The 22,130-nt window shown below is 46.6% G+C and overlaps 2 protein-coding genes across 4 annotated transcripts in view; one reads left to right on the top strand and one right to left on the bottom strand.

The window, feature by feature from the left end:
• Positions 1 to 22,130, top strand: part of Ngef (neuronal guanine nucleotide exchange factor) — a 97,796-nt gene that overhangs the window by 26,228 nt on the left and 49,438 nt on the right. The window contains exons 2-3 of the mRNA XM_087564718.1: positions 4,397 to 4,713; positions 9,237 to 9,351. Of these exons, the coding sequence (XP_087420844.1) occupies positions 4,470 to 4,713; positions 9,237 to 9,351 (359 nt within the window). The 5' untranslated portion in view covers positions 4,397 to 4,469. The remainder of the gene's footprint in view (positions 1 to 4,396; positions 4,714 to 9,236; positions 9,352 to 22,130) is intronic.
• Positions 1 to 22,130, bottom strand: part of Neu2 (neuraminidase 2) — an 88,564-nt gene that overhangs the window by 49,012 nt on the left and 17,422 nt on the right. The window lies entirely within an intron of this gene.

Raw genomic sequence — 22,130 nt, 5'->3', positions numbered from 1 at the left:
GTCATTGTAGGAGCAACCATTGTGGCTTCCTCAGCTTCCCTGGATCATAGAACTTTAGCCAGAAGAGGCCATAGAGCCTAAGACTCACCCCCACCCCCACCCCCACCCGCCTCCACTTACCCTCACCCCCCCCCCCACAATCTCCTGGACAAGGAACTGAAGCTGGACTCTCCCAATGTTAAGGCAGCTGGATGTGGAGATTTTAACCCTGGTCTTTGGCCCTAGCTCAGAACCCTTGGCATGAAGTCCCGAGGGTGTCCACATATCCATAGCAGCATGCAGTGAATACTGACGACCAGCAGGGACCAGACAATGGTGGACAGATTTGAAAATATGGATCAACAGGACGAAGAGGTCACCTGTCACTTAGCTTTACCTCCATGGCCATCAGGAAAAGACAACCAGGAGGGAACCTTCACTGACCATAGTTACCAGGGGCTGTGATGGGATGCAAGGGAGCTCACTGGGACAAAGGAACTGTACGTTGATGGGGTATCCCACGGACTGTGCACACTGGTCAACTCATAAAATACATTCCAGAAACGGTGCATTTGTACTCCGTGTAAATCTGGTTTCAACTTGTAAAAAGTGTAGCTTAAAATGACATATAAGCCACTTTTCTCTCTGTGATGAAATACCTGGAGAGCAGTAACTTAAGGGAGGAAGAGGAGAGGTCACCACGGCAATGTGAGCGTGAGGTAGATGGCTGGTCATGTGGCGCCCACAGTCAGGAAGCAGAGAGCAGCGGATGCTGGTGTTTAGCTCCACTTCTCCCTTTTATTCAGCCCACACCAGCCCATGGATGCTGCACCTCTGTTTAGGGTGAGTCTGACACTAATCTCATGTAGACAACCCTCTCACAGACAGGCCCAGAGGTTTGTGCCTCTTGTGAGCCTGTCAAGTTGACAGCTGAGATCACCCACAGCAGTCACTATCTCATGCTGATAATTGCTCGGGATTGAGTAAATGCAATCAGATACCCAACCTGCAGCAATGTCTGGAAGAACCATGGTGACGTGAGGCAAGCCTGAGGGGAGGAAGTTAGGTCTTCGTCGAATGCCTTCCAGGCCCTTTCCGGGCTTTTCCCTCCACCTTCCATGAGGTGAGCAATTTCCTTCTCAAGGGCTCCCACCACAATGTGTTGATTCAGCCCATGGCAGCCACGACAATCAACTATGGATTCAAATCTCTAAAATTATGAACCAAAGGGATCCTTTTGTTTAGATAGGGTCTCACTATGCATCCCTGGCTGGCCTGGAACTTAACTTGCCTTATAAACCATTCTAGCCTTGAGCTCACAAAGACCCACTTGTCTCTCAGGTCCTGGAATTAAACATGTGCACCACCACATCCAGCTCTTATAAGGGCTTGAACTCTGTTATTTTGTCATAGCAACAAAAACCAAACTGTTACAATTGTAAGAATAATGATTTTGAAGCCAAAATAAAATGCCCATGTTAGGGCTTCAGGATCCTGTCCAGTCAGAGAAGAAATACAGCAGCTAGGTAGTCAGTCCTGCTAAGGACTCTCCTTATCCTGACACCCTGAAACCAGCATGACCTAACCCAATACTGACCCCACCCACATCTCTGACAGGCCTCACCCTCCTGGCACCCTAGTCACCCATCAGAGCTCTGGCTGCATTTCCCCACAAATCCTCATCCTGGATTCCTCACATTCCCTTCCTCTTCCAAACCCTCGTCCAGGTATCTATCTGCCACGCCCTGCCACACCTCAACTTGGTCAGTGTGCCACTAGACTTCAGATCCTAATTATCTGCTGCATCAGTCTCTTCTGGGGCCTGCAAAATTCAGCATGGCTTCCCCGATGTAACACACCTAGACACACCTCTTCTGTCCCCTGGGGTCTCCTTCTGCTTGTCTCAGACCCAGCTTTGAACTAAGCATAGAGCCTCAGCAGAGGAGATGGGGTGGGACGAGAGGCAGTGCAGGCAGGAGAAGAAAAGTGATGTCAGGAGAGGTGGGGACCACTGAATCCACAGGTCAAAGCTCTCTATGTCTTCCAATGATCAGGAATTTTGTCCCCATGCAACTGCTCCTCCTGAGGAAAGCTCTGAACCGCCAAGTCCCTGCCTTATATTTAGCTATGGTTTTCATCCCAGCCCTCCATTTCTGCTCCCAGAGGACAGAGAGACCTAGTTGCTCCTGGTTCACTAATTCCTGTCTCCCTGTCCGTGCAGCCTGAGCGTGTATTCTCTGCTGTCGTCTGGCTTGGGCAGATGCTCTGTTCATTCATTCTAGTTCTTGTCCGTGACTCAGAGATACTTTAACTTTTACTACAGACACAGCCCCTGTTAACCCAGGCTGAACTTGATGTTATAGGAATCATCGATGGCGCTGCTGGGGTTGAGGTTCCTCAGCTTGTTGATTAAAAAAGTGTCATCCCTTCTGGGAACTCTTATAAGGGATAGAACATGAATGATCCAACCTCCATGCGGTCTTTTAGCCACTGCAACAACCTTCTTTGGGCACCTGAGGTTTGTATGTGCTTGGCCCAGGGAGTGGCACTGTTGGGAGGTGTGGCCTTGTTGGAGTGGGTGTGGCCTTGTGGGTGTGGGCTTTAACATCTAGCTGCCTGGAAGCCAGTATTCTGCTAGCAGCCTTCAGATGAAGATATAGAACCTCAGCTCTGCTGCACCATGCCTGCCTGGACTCTGCCGTGCTCCTGCCTTGATGATAATGGATTGATGATAGTGGCCTGAGCCAGCCACAATTAAATGCTGCCCTTTATATGACTTGCATTGGTCATGGTGTCTGTTCACAGCAGTAAAACCCTAATACTGTGGAGACCTCACAGTATTTTTGTGGATCAAGAAATGATGAGTTCTAGGATAGCCAGGACTATGTAGAGAGACCCTATCTTAAAAATAAATAAATGAATGAATGGATGGATGAATGAATGAATAAATAAATGTAAAAATAATCTAAGCCAAGAATAGTGGTGCACACCTTTAACCCCTTGGGAGGTAGAGGGAGGCAGATGTCTGTGAGTTCAAGGACAGCCTGGTCTACATCACAAGTTCCAGGACAGCCACATACACAGTGAGACCCTATATTGAAAACAAAACAAAACAAACAAACAAACAACAAATGGTAGCCAGGGTGAAGTGGCACCCTCCCCCCCACTCCCAGTCTCCATGAACTCAGGTGGCATTCCAATGCCTGGCCATGTTGCTCTGAGGTAGGCCCTTCTTCAGTGAGTCCCTCTCTCCTAAGCCCCTCATGCAACTTCCATCTGCTTGGTTAAGTGTAGACCTGACTGTTGGTGAAATGTGAGCAGACCTGCAGGCAGGGAGGGGAGAATGTACTGTCCCTTTGCATGTGACTCTGGTGTGTGTGCTTCAGGCCTCAAATCTTGCCTTGGACAAATCCATTCTCCATCTCCAGGGAACCCCTAGCTCAGTTGCTACCCTGAGGATAAGGCATGCAGTTGGGCTAGAGAGAGAAACTGATAAGAAAGAGTGTGTGGATGGGCCCTGTGTACTGGTCCTACTGCCCCTGTTTCATAGGACAAGGTAATGGGACCGCTTAAGTCTTCCCCAGTCTCTGACCCACACAGAATGCAGTGGCAGCTCCAACCCATGAACAGCCGCTACACACAGCTTCTGTGTGTGACTTTTGCACCCATAAAGTCTTCATGGCTTCACCACCCAGGACATTGTCCCACCAGTGTGGTGCCCACTCTCAAAAGATCCCTCAGGTCTCTCACTACCTCAGATCCCCATTCAGGAAAGAGGTCCATGTTGGGAGGGAGCTGGGTTTAACTGTATAGTCCTGGGTCACTCTACTGACTCCCCCTTTTCCTATTAAAAGTGTCTCAGTTTGGATGACATGTTCGACAGTTGCCCTGGAGGGAGCAACCAGCCCCTGGGATGAAGCTTCTTATATAAAGAGGCCACTAGCCCAGCTGGACTTGGTCATCACGTGATGGAAGGGCTCTGTCCTTGTGGACTTCAACTTTGCTCAGACCCTCATGAGACAGGCCAATGCTAACACTCCCCCTCGCCCTATCCCTGCCTTCCTGCATCTGCCCTGTTGTCTCCTCCCTCCGCTCTCCTATAGTTCTCTTGCTATCTGGAACTCTCTATGTCTAGAGTTATTCAGGAAATATTTACGAGCAAGTGGGTTACACAAACCACTTTAAGCGTTCTCCTTAAAGTGCCGCCTGTGATTGGGACAAGGAAGCCTCAATTACACAGTGATGCATGACTGCTTCCAAATGAGTGGTGCGCACCGCAGTTCTTGTTGGCGATTGTCGGGGTGTGCAGATTTTCCCAAATCTCATCAAACCAGAGTGGGAAAGGATTCTATGCGCTGAATAGACCACTTAGCCCAATGAGTCTAACTGATAACTGTTCTCTCTGTCTCTTCTAAAGCACTGAAAACTGATGAAGTCAGAGAGGTTGCTCACCCCAGCAGTCCTGCTGAGAAACCATTAGGTCCATTGCCATGGAGACCAAAAACTCTGAAGACCAGGGAAAACCTCAGAGAAAATCAGTGAGCAGCTTATGGAAAAGCAAACACGGCCCAGCTGAGATGAGACCTGAGTTACCTCCGGAGACTGCCAAGGAGACTCGAAATGAAGAACCCCGCTGTCTCATCCCAATCCAGAGGAATTCCCTCTTCAATCGCGCTATGAGACACAAGCACAAGGCCAGGAGTATGTCTGAGCGGAGAGCCAATGACCAAGCAGGTCAGTAGCAAGGACACCTGTCATGGGAGTTACTGATGCTCAGAGTCTATTAAACAAAAGGGGGACAAAAGGCACTGGAAATGGTCGGGGACCGGTCCAGCAAGGTGGGGCATTTGAGGTCATTATCTAAAGAAGTCACTTTCTGCCTTAGTTAGGGTCTTATTGCTGTGAACAGACACCACAACCAAAGCAAGTTTTATAAAGGACAACATTTATTGGGGCTGGCTTACAGGTTCAGAGGGTCAGTCCATTATCATCAAGGTGGGAGCATGGCAGTACCCAGGCAGGCCTGGTGCAGGAGGAGCTGAGTTCTACATCTTCACCCAAAGAAAGCCAGGAACAGACTCAGCATCCCAGGAGGAGCTAGGAGGAGGGTCTCCAAGCCCACCCCACAGTGCTCACTTCCTCCAGCAAGGCCACACCTTCTAATAGTGCCACTCCCTGGGTCAAGCATATGCAAACCATCACACCTTCCCTCCCAAAGTCTGACAAAATGTCCTCTTCTGAGAAAGTGTCACACAAGTGCGTATATGTATGTACACATATATAAATACATACATATACATACATACATATAATTTTTTTTCTAGTAGGAAGATGGCACTGTCCACACCCTGGGTCATTTGGACACACAAATATTTCCTTTTCTGTTCCTGTCAGCATTGGGGTTTCTGTTGTCACGACTGTAAGTGAGAGTAAAACCTTGGGGTGTCTTTGCAGTGAGACTTCTTGACTCTAGCATGTCGGTTCTGATCACATTTCATCTGCTCAAAATATATATTTGTTAGGTAGAATAAAGTTCAGAAACTTTTGACAGTGGGGCATGACACAGCTGCGGACATCTTTCCTCGAGGCAGACCACAGGGCTGAGAAGGGAGCATGCTGGGATTGCAGAATGTGAACCAGTTTCCCAAAACCTGGGCATGACAACTCTCCTCAGAAAGTGTGCTATCCCCAGTGTGTTAGAGGTACAACTCAGCTTTGGGACCAGAGGCTTCAGTGACTATTCAAAAATATTATTTATTTAACCAGTGGAAGGGGAAGCCCTGGGTCCTGCTAAGACTGAACCCCCAGTGAACTAGTCTATGGGGGGAGGGTGGCAATGGTGGGAGGGTTGGGAGGGGAACACCCATAAGGAAGGGGAGGGGGGAGGGAGATGTTTGCCTGGAAACCGGGAAAGGGAATAACACTCGAAATGTATATAAGAAATACTCAAGTTAATAAAAAAAAAAAAAAAAAAAAAAAAACAAAAAAACAAAAATATTATTTAAACTCTGTATTGGGGTCTTTGCAGCCTGAAGCCAAATGACTCCCAATACACATAAAATTAACATATACACACATGTGCACACACACAAGCACATGCACACACGAGAACTGTGCGGCCCAATGAAAATACAATACATATCCATCACATGTGTCATTTTATATCTTCCAGTGGTCATGTTTTAAAAAATACAAAGAGGGACTAGAGAGGTGGCTCAGTGGTTAAGAGCACCCGTTGCTCTTGCAGAAGACCAGGGCTTAGGTCCCTGCATCTACACAGTAGCTCACAATCACCCATGACTCCAGATCCATGAAACATGACATCCTTTTCTGACCTTAGTGGGCAAGAGGCACCCATGTGGTGTGCATGCATACAGGCAAGCCAAAAACCCACACATAAAATGAAACGAGTAAATCTAAAAGATGTTTAATGGCAAGGAAATGAACTACTGTGTCTTGTCAAATATAATAACACTTCCAAAAGATTACACCGATACATACAGTTAGTAATCAGTATAACACTTGTCTTAGTCAGGGTTTCTATTCCTGCACAAACATCATGACCAAGAAGCAAGTAGGGGAGAAAAAGGTTTATTCAGCTCACACTTCCACATTGCTGTTCATCACCAAAGGAAGTCAGGACTGGAACTCAAGCGGTCAGGAAGCAGGAGTTGATGCAGAGGCCATGGAGGGATGTTACTTACTCGATTGCTTCCCCTGGCTTGCTCAGCTTGCTTTCTTATAGAACCCAGGACAACCAGCCCAGGGATGGCACCACCCACAATGGGCTGGGCCCTCCTGCCTTGATCACTAATTGAGAAAATGCCTTACAGCTGGGTCTTATGGAGGCATTTCCTCAAGGGAGGCTCCTTTCTCTGTGATGACTCCAGCTTGTGTCAAGTTGACACACAAAACCAGCCAGTACAACATTTATCAGTGATAAAATAAATCTAAAAGATTTTTAATGGCAAAGAAATGTATAGTTTATTATAGTAGTTATCTTATTAAATATAATAACACTTCCAAAATATTATACCTATACCTACAGTTAATAATCAGTATAACAGTTATCAGTGTTACAGGAATACACACACACACACACACACACACACACACACACACACACACACACACTCCCACACATCTGTAATCCCCGGACTAGGCAGAAGGACTTAGAGTTTGAGACTAGCCTGACTATGTAATGAGATCTGTCTCTAAAGAGTAACTTATCAGTGAGCTGCTTTAAGTGTTTTGCATACACCGTCTTTGAAACTTGTTGAGTGTTTTATAGCTCAGCCCTTTGTGTTAACTTGCCAAATCATCACTGGAAATAAATACTCGATCTGGATTTAGATCTCATAAAATGTACAGTCAAAAAAGTAAATTTGCATACCCAAATTGTTCCAAATATTCTTAGAAGTTTCCCAATCATCGAACCCGCCACTCCGTTTGCACGTTTGGGTTTAAATTAAGCTGAATGAAACGGAGAAACGGAAACTGAATTTCTACAAGCCGTACTACCCATATCTCAAGTATGCGAGGGCTTCATGTGGATAGTGGCTGCCCTGTCGGACAGAGCAGGCATGTCATATTCAGAAAAACACATGTAGCTGCCAGAGTGGGGCCACAGGGGACTTTCCACGGTGGGAGAAAAGGTAGGTACATTCATCTCCTCCCCGTTGTGATAAAATACTCAAGAGAGATCAACTGGAAGGAAGAGAAGTGTTTGGACTCGCAGCTGCAAGAGGGCTCAGTCCAGGATCCTCGGGATCCACTGCTTTGGCTAGCTGTGAAGCCAGGAATCTAGAAGGTGGCAGAAAGTTCAGTGAAGGAGAGTGAGGAAAGAGGATCAGAGGAAGAGGGAGGGTCTAAGAAAAGATAAGCTATACCCTGAGGAGATTGCCCAATGACCTGGCTTCTTCCCCAGACCCCACCTCCATTAGCACGCACCAGCTCCCAATAGCGCCACCAGCTGGGCACAAAGGTTTTAACATGTGAGCCCCTGCGACCATCCCGTCCAAATCCGCAGGGCTGTATTGAGGTGAGGGTGGAGAAGGAAACAAGCGAATCAGAGAGTGTTTGTAGCCCTCCTGAGGTAAACCTGGGGACACAAATGGAGAAGACAGCAGGGTCACGTCCTTCCCTGTCACTGCCACTGGTGCTCAGCCCACAGATAAGTCAGTCTCAGTAGATACATGTTGCTGGTTAAACGGACTCCTCACTCCTCTCTGGAGTTAACCATCTATCTACAGCCACCTGAGAGTCCCTGACCCAGGGTCTATAGGGAACCCTGTGTCTGCTTCACCGCACAGGTTGGGGAGGGAGCTAGGAGCAGACAACACGGCCCTGGCTACCAGGCTTCTCTGATCTCTGTCCTGAGGACCTAAGACAGCACATACTCTGAGGTCACCACATGGCAGGTTGGTGCTCAAAGGCACAGGACTCCCCACCCCACCCCATTTCATCTGCGGAACACGTGCCCCTTGTGAGCACTGCACTGGCCACTGGGGTGATGGACCATTCCAGATCGGGTGTGATTACCCATGGATTAGGACTCGGGTGTCCAGATTAGGTGTGAAGAGGTTGACAGGCTACGAACGAGTTTGTCCAGGAGAAATGAGCTCATGTCCGAAGCTTCGTGATCCTGTAAACATGAGCCAGACTTGCATGTGAGGTAGCTATTATATTTTCATATTATATATTATATTTATATTTTATATTATATATTTCTAATACCTCCCTTCCACTGACTCTCCCTCTCTCTCTCTCTCTTTTCCTCCCTCCCTCTCTCCCTCCCTCCCTTCCCCTTTCCCCCCTCTCTGTTTGTGTATATATATGAAGTTGCGGGCTGGAGAGATGGCTCAGTGGTTAAGAGCACTGACTGCTCTTCCAGAGGGCCTGAGTTCAATTCCCAGCAGCCACATCATGGCTCACAACCATCTGTCCATCTGTAATGCCCTCTTCTGGTGTGTCTGATGACAGCTACATTGTACTTTATAATAAATTAATAAATAAATACATAAATCTTAAAAAAAACCCAATATATGGCATTGCTGGCATCATAGTTATAAGCTCCACTGTAGTGACATCCCAGGCCGTCAAACACAGCATAAGACACAGCAAATATCCCTTTGGGGAGTGAGAGGAGGAGTCACCCTGACTCTGCCTTCTCAGGATGACAGAACTGTCAGTCAGAGATTTTCCTGAATGAGAGAGATGCATATTTTCTAACTTGCTCCATTTTTTTAATGCCACAGATTTGCCAGAAACGAGGAAATCTGTAAACGAACCCTTGGCCTTCAATCTGCCCCAGGGCAGACTGCCTCCTTGGAGAACACCAGCACAGAGAGGCCCAGGAGCCCAGGAAGCCAGGTGAGCCACGGAAGCCCAGAAGGGTTTGGGCCTAAGGGTGCGGCAGACCTCCGTACCACCAAGTCTTCTCAGAGCTACAGGATGTCACTTGTCATTTTAGTCATTTTGTTTTGATTTGAGGAAGGGTCTCATATATTCCAAGTTTGCTTTAAAAACCACTATATAGCTAGAGGTGAGGTGTGTGTGCGTGCGCACGCATGTGCACGCGCGCACGCTTGTGAGAGCTTGTTGTAAGCAATTTTCAGAACTCTGTTCCTTCACTGTGGGTTCCAGGGATTGTACTCAGTTGTCTCACTTGCAAGGCAAACAAGCACTTTTGGTTGCAGGATATTTGATCACACTGTGAACCCTGGGATCTTGTTGTACATGGGAAAAACACCTCTAGTCGTGGTACGGCTCAGCCCTTAACAAACAACTTTAATCCCTCTGGCTGGAATATAGACTCACCCTTAGTACACACCTTTAATCCCAAACAAAAGAAGTAAAGTTAGTTTGTAGAAGGAAGCCCCCATGTTTGAAAATGATGACTAATTGAGTGGCAGACAAAGTGACAAATCAGAGAAAGATTTGATAGAATAGAATATGTCCAACTCTCATGAGAAGAGAGAGGAAAGGGAAGTTACTGAAGAGAGCAGTGCAGAGAGAAGGAGGCAGGTAGTTTTTACCAGGAGAGTTGTACAGCGACAGATTAAAAAGAGAACAGGGGTTGGGGATCTAGCTCAGTGGTAGAGCGCTTGCCTAGCAAGGGCAAGGCCCTGGGTTCGGTCCCCAGCTCCAGAAAAAAAAAAAAAGAAAAAGAAAAAAGTAAAAAGAGAACAAGCTAGACACAGGTGAAGACAGAACGAGCCAGAGAATGAGAAGGAGCCAGAAGGTTAAAACAGATTGCTAGTTTGAGGCCAAGCAGAGCAATACAGGAGAGGCTGAGAGAAGCCAGATTGAATCAGGCAGCTTGGAGAAGAGTTTGAGCCAAAAGAGCTGAGTTGAACCAGCCAGCCAGAGCGCAGAAGGAACAGGAAAGGGTGAGCTTATTCAGCAGTAAGTCTCAGAGGCCGAGAACACTGTAGGCCCAGATAAGATTGTGTGGAGGCTAGGAGCTTCCAGGACTAGGACTAGGTTAGCAGACTGAGGCAGTAAGCCTCAGAGACGATAATTACAACTGGAGAATTAAAGTCACATTTACAGCTTTTACCTGCTGAACCGTGACCTGGAACTCCTGATCCTCCTTTCTCCATCTCTCTAGAGCTGAGATTCCAGATGTGCACCACATCTGGCTCATGCAGTGCTGGGGATCAAACCCAGGGCTCCTCTGTGCTAGGTGAACACGGCGGCCCGAGCCACGCTCACAGATGCTTGGTTTTACTTCTCTTATGGTGACTGGATTGCTTGCGTTTTTTCAAACCACGGTTTTCTTTTGTAAAATACGATCTATTCTACCACAGATATAGGAATCTGGGGATGCTGTGTACAGAGAGGAATAATAGAAAAGGAAGCTTATGGAGCCGCTACTCTGGAGAGATTTTAATAATTGTACATGTGCTGGGTCTTTTTTCTTTTTCTTTTTTTCCAGGGCTGGGGATTGAACCCAGGACCTTGCACTTCCTAGGCAAGCGCTCTACCACTGAGCCAAATCCCCAACCCCTAATCCTGTGCATTTTACTCTTGTTTTCGCTCCATGAGACAGATCCAACCCCTGTCAGACAACACAAGCCCCTGTGTTCTAAATAGTTTTCTACCGTGTGCTGTAGTGTGGTGGGATTTCAGAGTGTTCGCTGGGCTCTTGTTTGTTGAATATTTGGATATTCTATTATTTAGAATTGAATTTAGCTACTTGTCTTAGACAGAGTTTCTATCGCTGTGATAAACCACTATGACCAAAAGCAAGTTGTGGAGGAAAGGGTGTATCCGGCTTCCAGATGACAGTTTATCATCAAAGGAAGTCAGGACAGGAACTCAGGCAGGGCAGGAACCCAGAGGCGGGAGCTGATGCAGAGGTCATGGAGGGATGCTGCTTACTGACTTGCTCATATGGTTTTCCCACCCTGATTTCTTACAGAACTTGGGGCCACCAGTTTGGGTATGGCACCATTCACAATGGGCTGTGCCCTCCCTCATTGATCACTAATTAATGCCCTGCAGGCTTGCCTGCAGCCAGATCTCATGGGCAGATTTTCCTAACTGAGGTTCCTTCTTCTCAAATGGCTTCGGTTTTTCTTCACATTGACATAAAACTAGCACAGTACTTGTAACAAAAGCCACATGACCCAGTTCATCACAGGGGGTGTCCATTTGGCTCCTATGTAAAAGAAGTCTGAAGATCATGACAGAAGTTCCTTCATGCCTTCAGGGACCTAGGTTCCTTCTAGCATCCCTCTGTCATCTGCTAAGAAGACTGCCAGAGCTCCAGCCATCACAGCTACAGTTCAGGAGGGAAAATGGGAGGGGTGAGTGGTTCCTGTTAACCCTCTGCCTTTCTTTCTAAGTGGATTCCTTGAAAGACTGACCAGCTGACACTACTTGCATCTCATTGGATAAAACCATGTTGTGTGACACTTCTGTTTGCAAAGGCCCTTGGGAAAGGACTTGTTTCGTGCCAAATCCGATTCTCTCCCTCTGTGCACTGGCTTTCACTCTAAAACATTATGGTTTTAATTTATTTAAATTTATTTATCTCTCTGCACTGACCATGAGGTTGATTGTGTTTATGTGCATTTCCTGACTTTCTTTTGGGTGGTGGCCATTTATTTTTAGTTTTTTATGTCCTTTATATGCCAAATTAAAAAGAAATCCATGGCCAATCAAGCATGGTAATCCCAGGACTCAGGACACAGAGACAGGAGGATTACCACAGACTCAAGGCCACTTTAGCCTACCTAGCGAGCTCCAAGGCAGTCTGGGCTGCAGAGTGAGACCTGGCTCAAAAGACCCAAAGTACATCAGAACGTTCTTGTCCCGAGAACAAACATTTCTACCCGTGTATCATAATTTTCCTGCGTTATAAGGAGCACAGGTTTTTCGTTTTGCTGACACATTAACTTCTCAGTGGTGTTCTCTTACAGCTCACAGTTGGTCATCCAGCTGCTTTGGTACCGTTTACATGAATGGCCTTCAGCTGTGTCGGCGAACCATACCTGTGCCTTGTTATTTTGTTTTCCTTCCTTCCTTCCTTCCTTCCCTCCTTCCTTCCTCTCTTTCTTCCTTTCTTCCTCCCTCCTTCCCTCCCTCCCTCCTTTCCTTCCTTCCTTTTCTTCCTTCCTTTCCTTTCCTTTCCTTTGAGACAGGGGTCTCATGTAACCATGCTGGCCTTGAATTCACGACATAGTCTAGCTTGACCTTGAACTCATGACAGTCCTGCTTCAGCCTCCTAAGTACTGGGATTGCAAGTATGAGCCACTATGACCAGTTTGCTGATTTTTTTTATTTTTAAAGCTCCACACTATGCGCACACAGGTGGGTTTGTCTCTAGACTGCTCGTTGGTCTCACTGACTAACTACCCTTATGCCAGAACCACACTGTCTTCAATTCTGTAGCTTTGTGCTTAAAATCTAGTAGTGTGAGCCCTCCTACATTATTCTTTTTAAAGACGGGCCCGACTATTTTAAGTTTTGTGTTCCCATATAAATTTTAGAATCAGGATGTCAATTGCTACTCTCAAAAAAATATGCAGTTGAAATTGCATTATCTTTACAGATAAATCTTGAATCCTTAAATTGTTCAGCCCACGAATATATCCCACCTTATTTAGTTGTCTATATCCCCTCTGTTTAGATGCTTTAAAAGCTAAGTCAGTGATTATTTATAGGTCTAGGATACGTTTTATACATATTTTTAGTTATTGTATGTGTTGTTCATAATGCATGTATGTTCTGGAGTTTGTGTGTGTTCATGTGTGTGACTGCAGGTGTGTGGACTGCAGTGTTCCTGTGGAGATCAGAGGACCACCTGGGGTGTCCTCACTTTCTACCTTGTTTAAAGCAGAATCTCTTGTTCACCACTATGTAAACTGGGCTAGCTGGCCTGCTCACTGGCTTACAGTGATGGCTTACCGCAAGCTCCCAAGGATTCTCCTGTCTCTACCTCCCACTTCTCCATGGAAATACTGAGGTCACAGATGTGCACAACTGTGTCTGGATTTACATGGACTAGGGACCTGAACTCAGGTCCTACCGACTGAGCCATCTCTCTGGCCTGGATTTATACATATTTTAATTAAATTTGTCCCTAGCTATTTCTTGCTTTAAAGAAGAAAACAACTTCTTTTTATATGCAGTGTTTTTAAGTCTGCTTTTAAAATATTTATTGATGAACAAGACACAATGGTAGTGCGTAAAAATAGTTATCTTGGTCGGATGGGGAAAAGTGACAAACTCTTACAAGTTTACCTGGTGTGCCATGATACTGACAGATTTGCTAATTCTATTTTTTTTTTAATGTCACTGTCTTAGTTAGGGTCGCTGTTGCTGTGACAAAATTCCATGAACAAAAAGCAAGTTGGAGAGGAAAGGGTTTATTTAGCCTATAATTCCACATGGTTGTTCATCACCAAAGGAAGATGGGGCAGGAACCTGGAGGGAGGAGCTGATGCAGAGGCCATGGAGGGATGCTGCTTACTGACTTGCTTCCCCTGGCTTGCTCAGTCTGCTTTCTTATAGAACCCAGAACCACCAGCTCAGGGATGGCACCACTGACACTGAACTGGGTCCTCCCTACAGCTGGATCTCCTGGAGGCATTTCCTCAGCAGAGGCTCCTTTCTCACTGATGACTCTAGCTTGTGCCAAGTTGACACAGAACCAGTGAGTATGGTCACTTTGGATTTTCTATGCATTGAATCTTACCCTCTGTGACTACAGTCTCATTTCTCCTGTTTTTCGGGGCTCTTCAGGGCTCTTGTTTTTCCTGACGTATAGCACAGGCAAGTAAGTCCTTGACAGCAATGCTGAATCAATATAGCCATGGTAGACATCTTTTTTTTTCTTTTCTTTTTTTTTTTCAGAGCTGGTGACCGAACCCAGGGCCTTGCACTTGCTAGGCAAGCGCTCTACCGCTGAGCCAAATCCCCAACCCCCGTGGTAGACATCTTTATTCATTCCCTGGCACAGAGTGCTTTGATTGCAAAGATCAGAAACCCCATTCAAACTCACTCAAGTAATTAATTGTAGATAAATCCCAAAGAATCTGAGTCTAAGAAATGAAGCCCACTTTCACAGGAACTGGAGCAGCACAGGAACCAGAAACACCTGGTCAGTTTCTTTAGGACCCTTCCCCTTTGCTTCTCTTGTAAGCTGCTCTGTTCTCCTGATCCTCTTTTCAAACCAGAGACGACTTCTCAGTTTGCCCATAACCTAAATGGCAACCATTGCCAAGGTAACCTTTCACCTTGACCTGGGAAGGAAAGAATTCGGTTGTCCACCTTTGGGTCAGGTATCTACCACTATGCTGATTAGGTAAAGTAACAGGGGAGAGGATTAATGGACCACCCCCGCCATGTCATCAGTAGGACCTGGGCCTGCAAGACCCAAGGAGAGGGGCTAAAGAGATGGTTCAGTGGTAAAGATATGGTTCGGTTTCAAGCAGCCACCAACAGTGGCTCACCACTGCCTATAACTACGGTTCCAGTGGATCTGATCGCCTGTTCTTGCATCTGCAGATACCCGCACATGTATGATATATATTCACACCAATACACAGATACAGAAATGAATCTTGAAAGAAAAAAAGAAGTCAGGGAGAGCCAGCAACCCTTAGTGTATCTAGTGTCATCTGTTAGGGTCTTGATCTTACACACAAAAGAATACCACAGGAAACATGAGTGAAGTAAAAAGCCACAGATTGAGGTCGGGACAGGAGGGACTCTGGGCTGCAGATTCGAGGACAAGAGGACTGGGGTCTTCAGAATGGCTGCAAGAACCACAGGCCTTTAGTCTCTGAAAAGCTTAGGCGGTGCTTACAAGAGGCGTGCATCACTTCTTCACGATCAGTACCTATCCACTCGGTTCTACAATTGTCTGCAGCTCAGCCAATGTACTGTGCACTCCTCCATGTACTAAGTCACAGTGATGCTGGGTGAGGTAGCAGGAAGGAAGCCCAGTCAAGGCAGAACACGGCTCCTTACAGAGAGACGCTGGGATGGTGCTCTGTTCGCTGAGTTAGCTATAACACATCATTATGAGAATAGGTGTTGTGTGACTTTTCGAAGGGAACGTATTTCTATTCACTGTAGAAACAGAGGGCAAGGGTAGATCAAAGAAATGATTCTGCCAAGTCCAGTATGGTGATCCAATGAGGTTACTGGGGGTACTTACAGGAGCATGGGTCAGGGGTTACTTGCAAGAACACATGAGCATCCGGTAAGAACATCATAGCAAATCCTGTCCCAGCATGGGTAACAACTCACAAAACTGCATTGCTGAAGTGCCCCATGCAAGCCACAGGCAGCTACAGCACAAAGGCTCTCCCCCGTTCCTGCCAGCTCCCAGCTGTGGCTTATTGCTTATGTAACTTGACTAGGTAGAGGCAAGTTCCGTGCCTACCATCCGCTGATCCATCTCAAACATGGCCACTGTGGTGAATTCTCTAGCACCACTAAAGACTCAAGTGTGATACTGGGAGTCTGAGTTTCTGGATTTCTGAAGCTGGACAAGGACCAGGTTCCATATTGGAAACTGTTTCCATGGAAACACACACAAACGGCACAAACAGTTACTCTGGGGGCAGCTTGTTCTTCAGTGCTTGCTCTGGTTGTTGTTACAAGGGAGTCTTACAGTAACAAAGTTTCTTAAAATAAAACACAACAAAAGTGTAAACAAGCCCGAGAGACTTAAGTTGTATTAACCAATTGCAATGCAGAAACTTTTTTTAAATTCCATTTTCAGCCAACACACTGTGGACTAGGGGTGAGGAGTAAGGAAACTGTTGGGAGAAGGAGCGGGGAATCAAGTGTTAAAAGACAGGCAATTTTGGGGTTGGGGATTTAGCTCAGTGGTAGAGTGCTTGCCTAGCAAGCGCAAGGCCCTGGGTTCGGTCCCCAACTATGAAAAAAAGAAAAGAAAAAAAAAAAAAAGACAGGCAATTTTGGACACAGGTCAAATATCTCGAGATGCTAAGACATGATTGTTTACTTCCTCGGACCCTCTCATGGTATGACAGTTACTTTTTTTTTTTTTTTTTTTTCTGGAGCTGGGGACCGAACCCAGGGCCTTGCGCTTGCTAGGCAAGCGCTCTACCGCTGAGCTAAATCCCCAACCCTGACAGTTACTTTTTGAGCCATGTGTAAGTCTTTGCATCTTTTGGAGAGACAAGACACCCTGGACTATTTCAGATAGGACAAAATGATGTCCAGCATTTGCTCCAAAATAATGCAGGCTGAAAAAGTGGTGGGAGGGAGTGGAGATAAAACACAGGCCTTGAGTGGGACTGTTGGGGCCTGGGGGTGCTGCATGTTTGAGACGTTCCTCATACTTTCCTGTCTACTTGGTGTGTTTGAAATTTTCCATAGTAAAAAATTTTAGGTTTTTTTTTTAAAATTAGGTTCATTTTGAAAGCTTTTAAAATTGTCATTTGTTTGTTTATTGATCATTCTGAGCTAGAACTCAGGGCCCGGTAGGTGCTCGGGGCACTGAGCTACATGCCATATCCTAGAGCTTATTCAGATAAAAACCAAAAAACTTAAAAAAGAAAAGCAGAAGGCACAGTTTTTCAGAGAAGCTGACCAAGGTCGTGGATCCCTGATGCCTGCTTTCTTGTAGTGCCCAAAACCACCAGCCCAGGGATGGCACCATCCACAAGAGCCTCTGCCCTTCCCCATAAATCACTGCCCTACAGTTTTGCCTACAGCCAGATCTTATGGAGGCATTCTCTTAATTAGGTTCTCTCCTCTTAGATGACTCGAGCACGTATCAAGTTGACATAAAACAATCCAGCGCAGGGGACTTGTCAGCTATGCCTTACAGCTCATCTCTACTTCCAGCTGGGGTGACGACCCTTTACCTAGCAAGGGACATACAAATCAGTCTTCTCAGTGCCATGTGTCCACGTGGAAGCCAGCCGAGTCCCCCACATGGGCTGCTCCTTTCTGTGGACCTCCAGTGTAGCATCAGAAGATCCCAGACCCTTGGCTGTGGAGACTGAAGGGAGGGCGGGTTTCACCTATGAACATCTATTTTTACACAGTCTGTGACTTAAATTCCGTAGGTTATGCTGCTAATTTTATATACGTTTGACAGCTGTGTCTTCTTTGCCACATTTTCAATCTCCCCCTCCCCCCCCCCACTTCCTGATGTTGAAGAGACACGCTTGCCCTCTTCCACAAGGCCTTAGAGATGTGGGCTTCAGAAGGTCAATTACCTCTCTCAGGTGTAACCCCAGAGGTGAATGAGTCTCTCTAGCTGTCTGTACCTTAAGCCAGGTGTGGTAGATGAACGGACAGGGACTGAGAACTGCAACAACGCTAATGGAAAGTGCTGGAAGGCACAGCCCATGGCCTCACTCATCCCCTTTGCCATGGAGTAATAATGACACAGGCTGGGCAGAAGCTCCATGGTAAATACTGCATAAAGTGGGCATGTTGGAGCAACCCTGTAGCCCCAGCTCTCCAGAGACAAGAGTTCAAGATCATCCTGGACTGCATAGTGACTCAGCCAAAAGCAAGCTGGTCAGTGGTGGCACTCACCTTTAATCCCAGCAGTTGGGAGGCAAAGGCAGGTGGATCTCTGTGAGTTTGAGGCCGACCTGGTCTACAGATTGAAATCCAGGACAGCCAGGGCTCCTTGAGACAACTTTTCACAAAATAAAAGCAGACTACAGCTGTGCTCAGAGAAGATCCCAAAAGCCACAGTAACAAATCTGTCCTTGTAACAGTTAAAAAGATGCTGGCCACAGTAACAAATCTGTCCTTGTAACACTTAAAAAGATGCTGGCCACAGTAACAAATCTGTCCTTGTAACACTTAAAAAGATGCTGGGCTCAACAAGGCAAACTGCTCCAAGTGCAACGCCTCCAATAATCAGAAAACACGAGATCTCAAAGTGAGCAAAACGGCTTTCCTTATTGCTGTGTTCAAATACCAGACAAAAGCAACTTAAGGAAGTGGTTTCTTTGGCCGCATTGGAGAAGGTACAGTCCTTGGGAAAAGCATAGCGTCAGGAGCTTGAGACAGCTGGCCACACTGTGTCTGCAGTCAGAGAGTAAAGATATAAATGTGTGGGCTCAACTCACTTTCTAGTTGTGTTTGTTTAGTCTAGGACCCAGCGTAGGGAATGGTTCTGCCCACAGGGGAGGGTCTTCTTACCCCAAGTAACCAAACCTAGATAATGCTCCATGGACATAACCAGAGGGTTGTCTACCGGGAGATTCTAGGTTCTGTCAAGATGGCAATCAACGTGAATCACTACACATACACATGAAGGAAACTTCATATGCCTTGGAGCAAACCCAGACCTAAAATTGGAGTCTTTTCTCCAGCCCTGGGCTGATTGCCCTCAGCAGGTTACAGGGATATGAAGGATTCAATCCTAACATCTTAAACTTTCCTAAAGACATGCACGCCAATATCAACAGTTAAGTATCTTTCAGTTTAAAGAAAAGGGTGCATGTCAACCCTCCCCTGGTTTTAATTCTTTATCATGTTAGTTGTGGAGCAGCAGGCTCAAATCAAAGTTATTTGAGCACCATTAGGACTCAGTACACCGGGGGTTGGGGATTTAGCTCAGTGGTAGAGTGCTTACCTAGGAAGCGCAAGGCCCTGGGTTCGGTCCCCAGCTCCGAAAAGAAGAACCAAAAAAAAAAAAAAAAATAGTAGGACTCAGTACACCAGTCCCTTGTCAAAAGCAAACTGTTCAAGGCAACTGATCGCTGATCCAACACTTTTCAACAAGAAGATGACAGGTTCAGAGAACAGAATGTTAGCCAGGCATGGTGGTATATGCCTTTAATGCCAGCACTCAGAAGGCAGAGGCAGGCAGATCTCTGTGGGAGTTCAAAGGTAACCCGGTCTACAAGAGTGAGTCCCAGGACAGCTGGGAGGATGGGGGTGGGGTGGGGATAACAACCAAAAGCATTTCCCAGTAGACATGGTCTTGTGAGGGTAAGTAGTAGAGGACTATGCACAGGTTCATTCTCTATTCAGAAAACCCATTGCTTTTTATCTCTCCAGGTTGAGAATGGAAAGTCCAGGAAAAGTTATACAAACAAAACAAAACCCCAAACCCACAAATAAACAAGCAAACAACAACAAAACAAACAAAAAGCAGGTGAGCCCCACTGATGGAGAAAGCTTCTGACTTTGAAAGTATTATCAATGTGCTGAGGGATTAAGGAATGTTCTAGTCAAGGGCCCTATCCATATTGCAGTGTTCATTCAGTCATAAAGTCCTGAATCCAGAATAGCCTGGATTTCTCTGTCCCGTCAATGGCATGGTTCTTATGTATGTTTCATAACTCTTGGAATTACAAGCACATTTCTGGCTTTCGTTAGCGTTTCTCTGACTGTTTTTATTGTCAGTTTGACTTTTTAACAGGGTCTTGCATAGCTCAGGATAGGTTTAAAGTCAATATGTGGTTAAGGATGATCCACTGGTTGCAGGGCATATGTAGGATGGACATTAATTTCAGGTGTCTTCCTTAATGTCCCTCCATTGTCTCTCAGTAAACTGGAGCTTACTAACTCAGTCAGATTCCAGGAACCCTTCTGTCAGTGTGGCCTCCCTCCCTCCCCCAACACACACTAGTATTCTAGGTATATCTGGCACACACAACTTTTTTAGGGGTTCTGGGGGATTGAACTCACATCTTCATGCTTGCTTAGCAAGCACCTAACTAAGCCATCTTGTCTGCCCTGCTTGCTGTTGATTTTGTTTATGTTTCAAGATAGGGTCCCACGATGCAATCTTGCTTGGTCTGGAACTCCCTATGTAGACCGGACTGGCCATGAACTCATAGACATCCACCTGCCTCTGCCTTGGATTAAAGGTGTGCACCACCATGACCAGATAGTAGCCATATTTTTAAAGACCTGCCCTAATCACCAGGCAAACAAATCTTGAGGCTTTAGCCCCACTTTCTCACCAACTCACCTCCCCTAGACTCCTTCAAGGCTTCCTAGTCCACATCTTAGAGAACTCAGGACCTCTTCCTGTGCTGCACCAGGCCTCTGGGCTACACATAGGAACCAGACCATTTTCCCCCTTCCTCCGGCCTTCTTCTCTTATGGAAGTGTGGACAAGGAGCTGTGTTTCTAACTTGTGCCCCCAGCCTGTGGTGACAGCCCCATGAGACACTGACACTCAGAGTCCCTTGTTCTGCCGACTACAGCAATTCACCAAGTGCGACTTTCTTCTTGCAGCACAAGAGCCCGTGGGAGACTTACACAGTTCATCTTTGAGCCATGTCTTGGCACTGCAACCATGTGCTAGAGATTTGGGGGAGCGCTGTAGAGACCAAAAGGAGCAACAAATGTAGCCTGCAGGATCCCAGTGGTTCCAGAGTTCAGCCTGCACACTGCGCCCTGAAAGGAAATATGACCTCTTCCTATTTCTTTTTTTCTCTCTGACTCGAGTAATTGGTGCTGTCAGTCCTGGATCCCGACGCTGCCCGTCATGTGATTGTCAAACCTCTAAATTAAGACCTCGACTCTGCGGTGTAGAATAATAACATGCTCTATTTTGGCTGAGTTTAATGACCGTGCCAGGATTCGAGTCTTGCCAGGTTGCAAGGTCACGTGGGTGCCAGAAAGCCTGCCTGTCCCGGCCTGGAGAGAGCTAATTGTGTATAAGGAAAAGAACGGAGGCTGTGCTGCACTCAAGACAGAACTTCAGGTGGCTGGATTTCAGAGGACCATCGGGGGGCTCTGGCACACCCAACTCAGCTCACAACCCCCCTGGGCAAGTTAGCGAGACAGCCTGCCTCTTGGAGGGTCCCCAAGTTGCCTTCATTACCTTTCTAGCAAAAACCAAAGAATCACGCCGAAGCCCACCTTAGCTTGACCCACAAGGGCCTCCCGGCCTAGTATTCACACTCAAGAGCAGCCGACCATAAGACTGGATGGAGCTTAGCGACTGTCCTTATAATAAGACCTGAAGATATCAACCATAGCTAATTCTGCAAGGTAGTGTGTGTGCATGTGTGCATGCGTGTGTGAGTGAGTGTGTGTGTGCATGAGTGTGTGTGTGAGTGTGCATGTGTGTGAGTGAATGTGTGAGTGAGTGTGTGTGAGTGTGTGTGAGTGTGTGTGTATGTGTGCGTGTGCGTGTGCGTGCGCATGCGTGCGCGTGCGTGTGTGTGTGTGTGTGTGTGTGTGTGTGTGTGTATGTGTGTGTGTGTGTTTTCTCATGGCAGCCCAGGGAAAGGCCTGGTTGGTGGTGAGGAAGGCTGAGGTGGCAGAGACTTCCAACCAGCGGCAGGCACATGAACTTGGAAGAGGAGCCTGCAGATCTAGCCAGCAGCTTGCCCACAAGCTTATGAGAACCACTAGCTCTGTGATCCACAGAAGCCAGTGAAGAGAATAAATGCAAATCTTTTGGGCTATTTTTACAGTGATCAACAAACAATATATTGATAGTATTTTCCAGAAATTAGAAGTAGAAGGTGATTCTGTATAGGCTAACAATGCTGGGCACTGTATCTCTCAGAACCTTGCTTCTTCCTGGTCCCTGTCAATAGATTCCTGCAGGTGACTGTCCTCACAGCTGTTAGACAGTGACTAGCTTGTTGTCCACAGTCCACACCTTCGAAACAGGTGGGGATGAACCCTGAGGTATAGTCTGCTTTTTTGGGAGCAGCTAAGAC

Source organism: Rattus norvegicus, chromosome 9 (genome assembly GCF_021556685.1).
Source record: "Rattus norvegicus strain SHRSP/BbbUtx chromosome 9, alternate assembly SHRSP_T2T, whole genome shotgun sequence".
Taxonomy (NCBI): Eukaryota; Metazoa; Chordata; class Mammalia; order Rodentia; family Muridae; genus Rattus; species Rattus norvegicus.
This window is presented reverse-complemented; position numbering and strand designations above follow the sequence as displayed.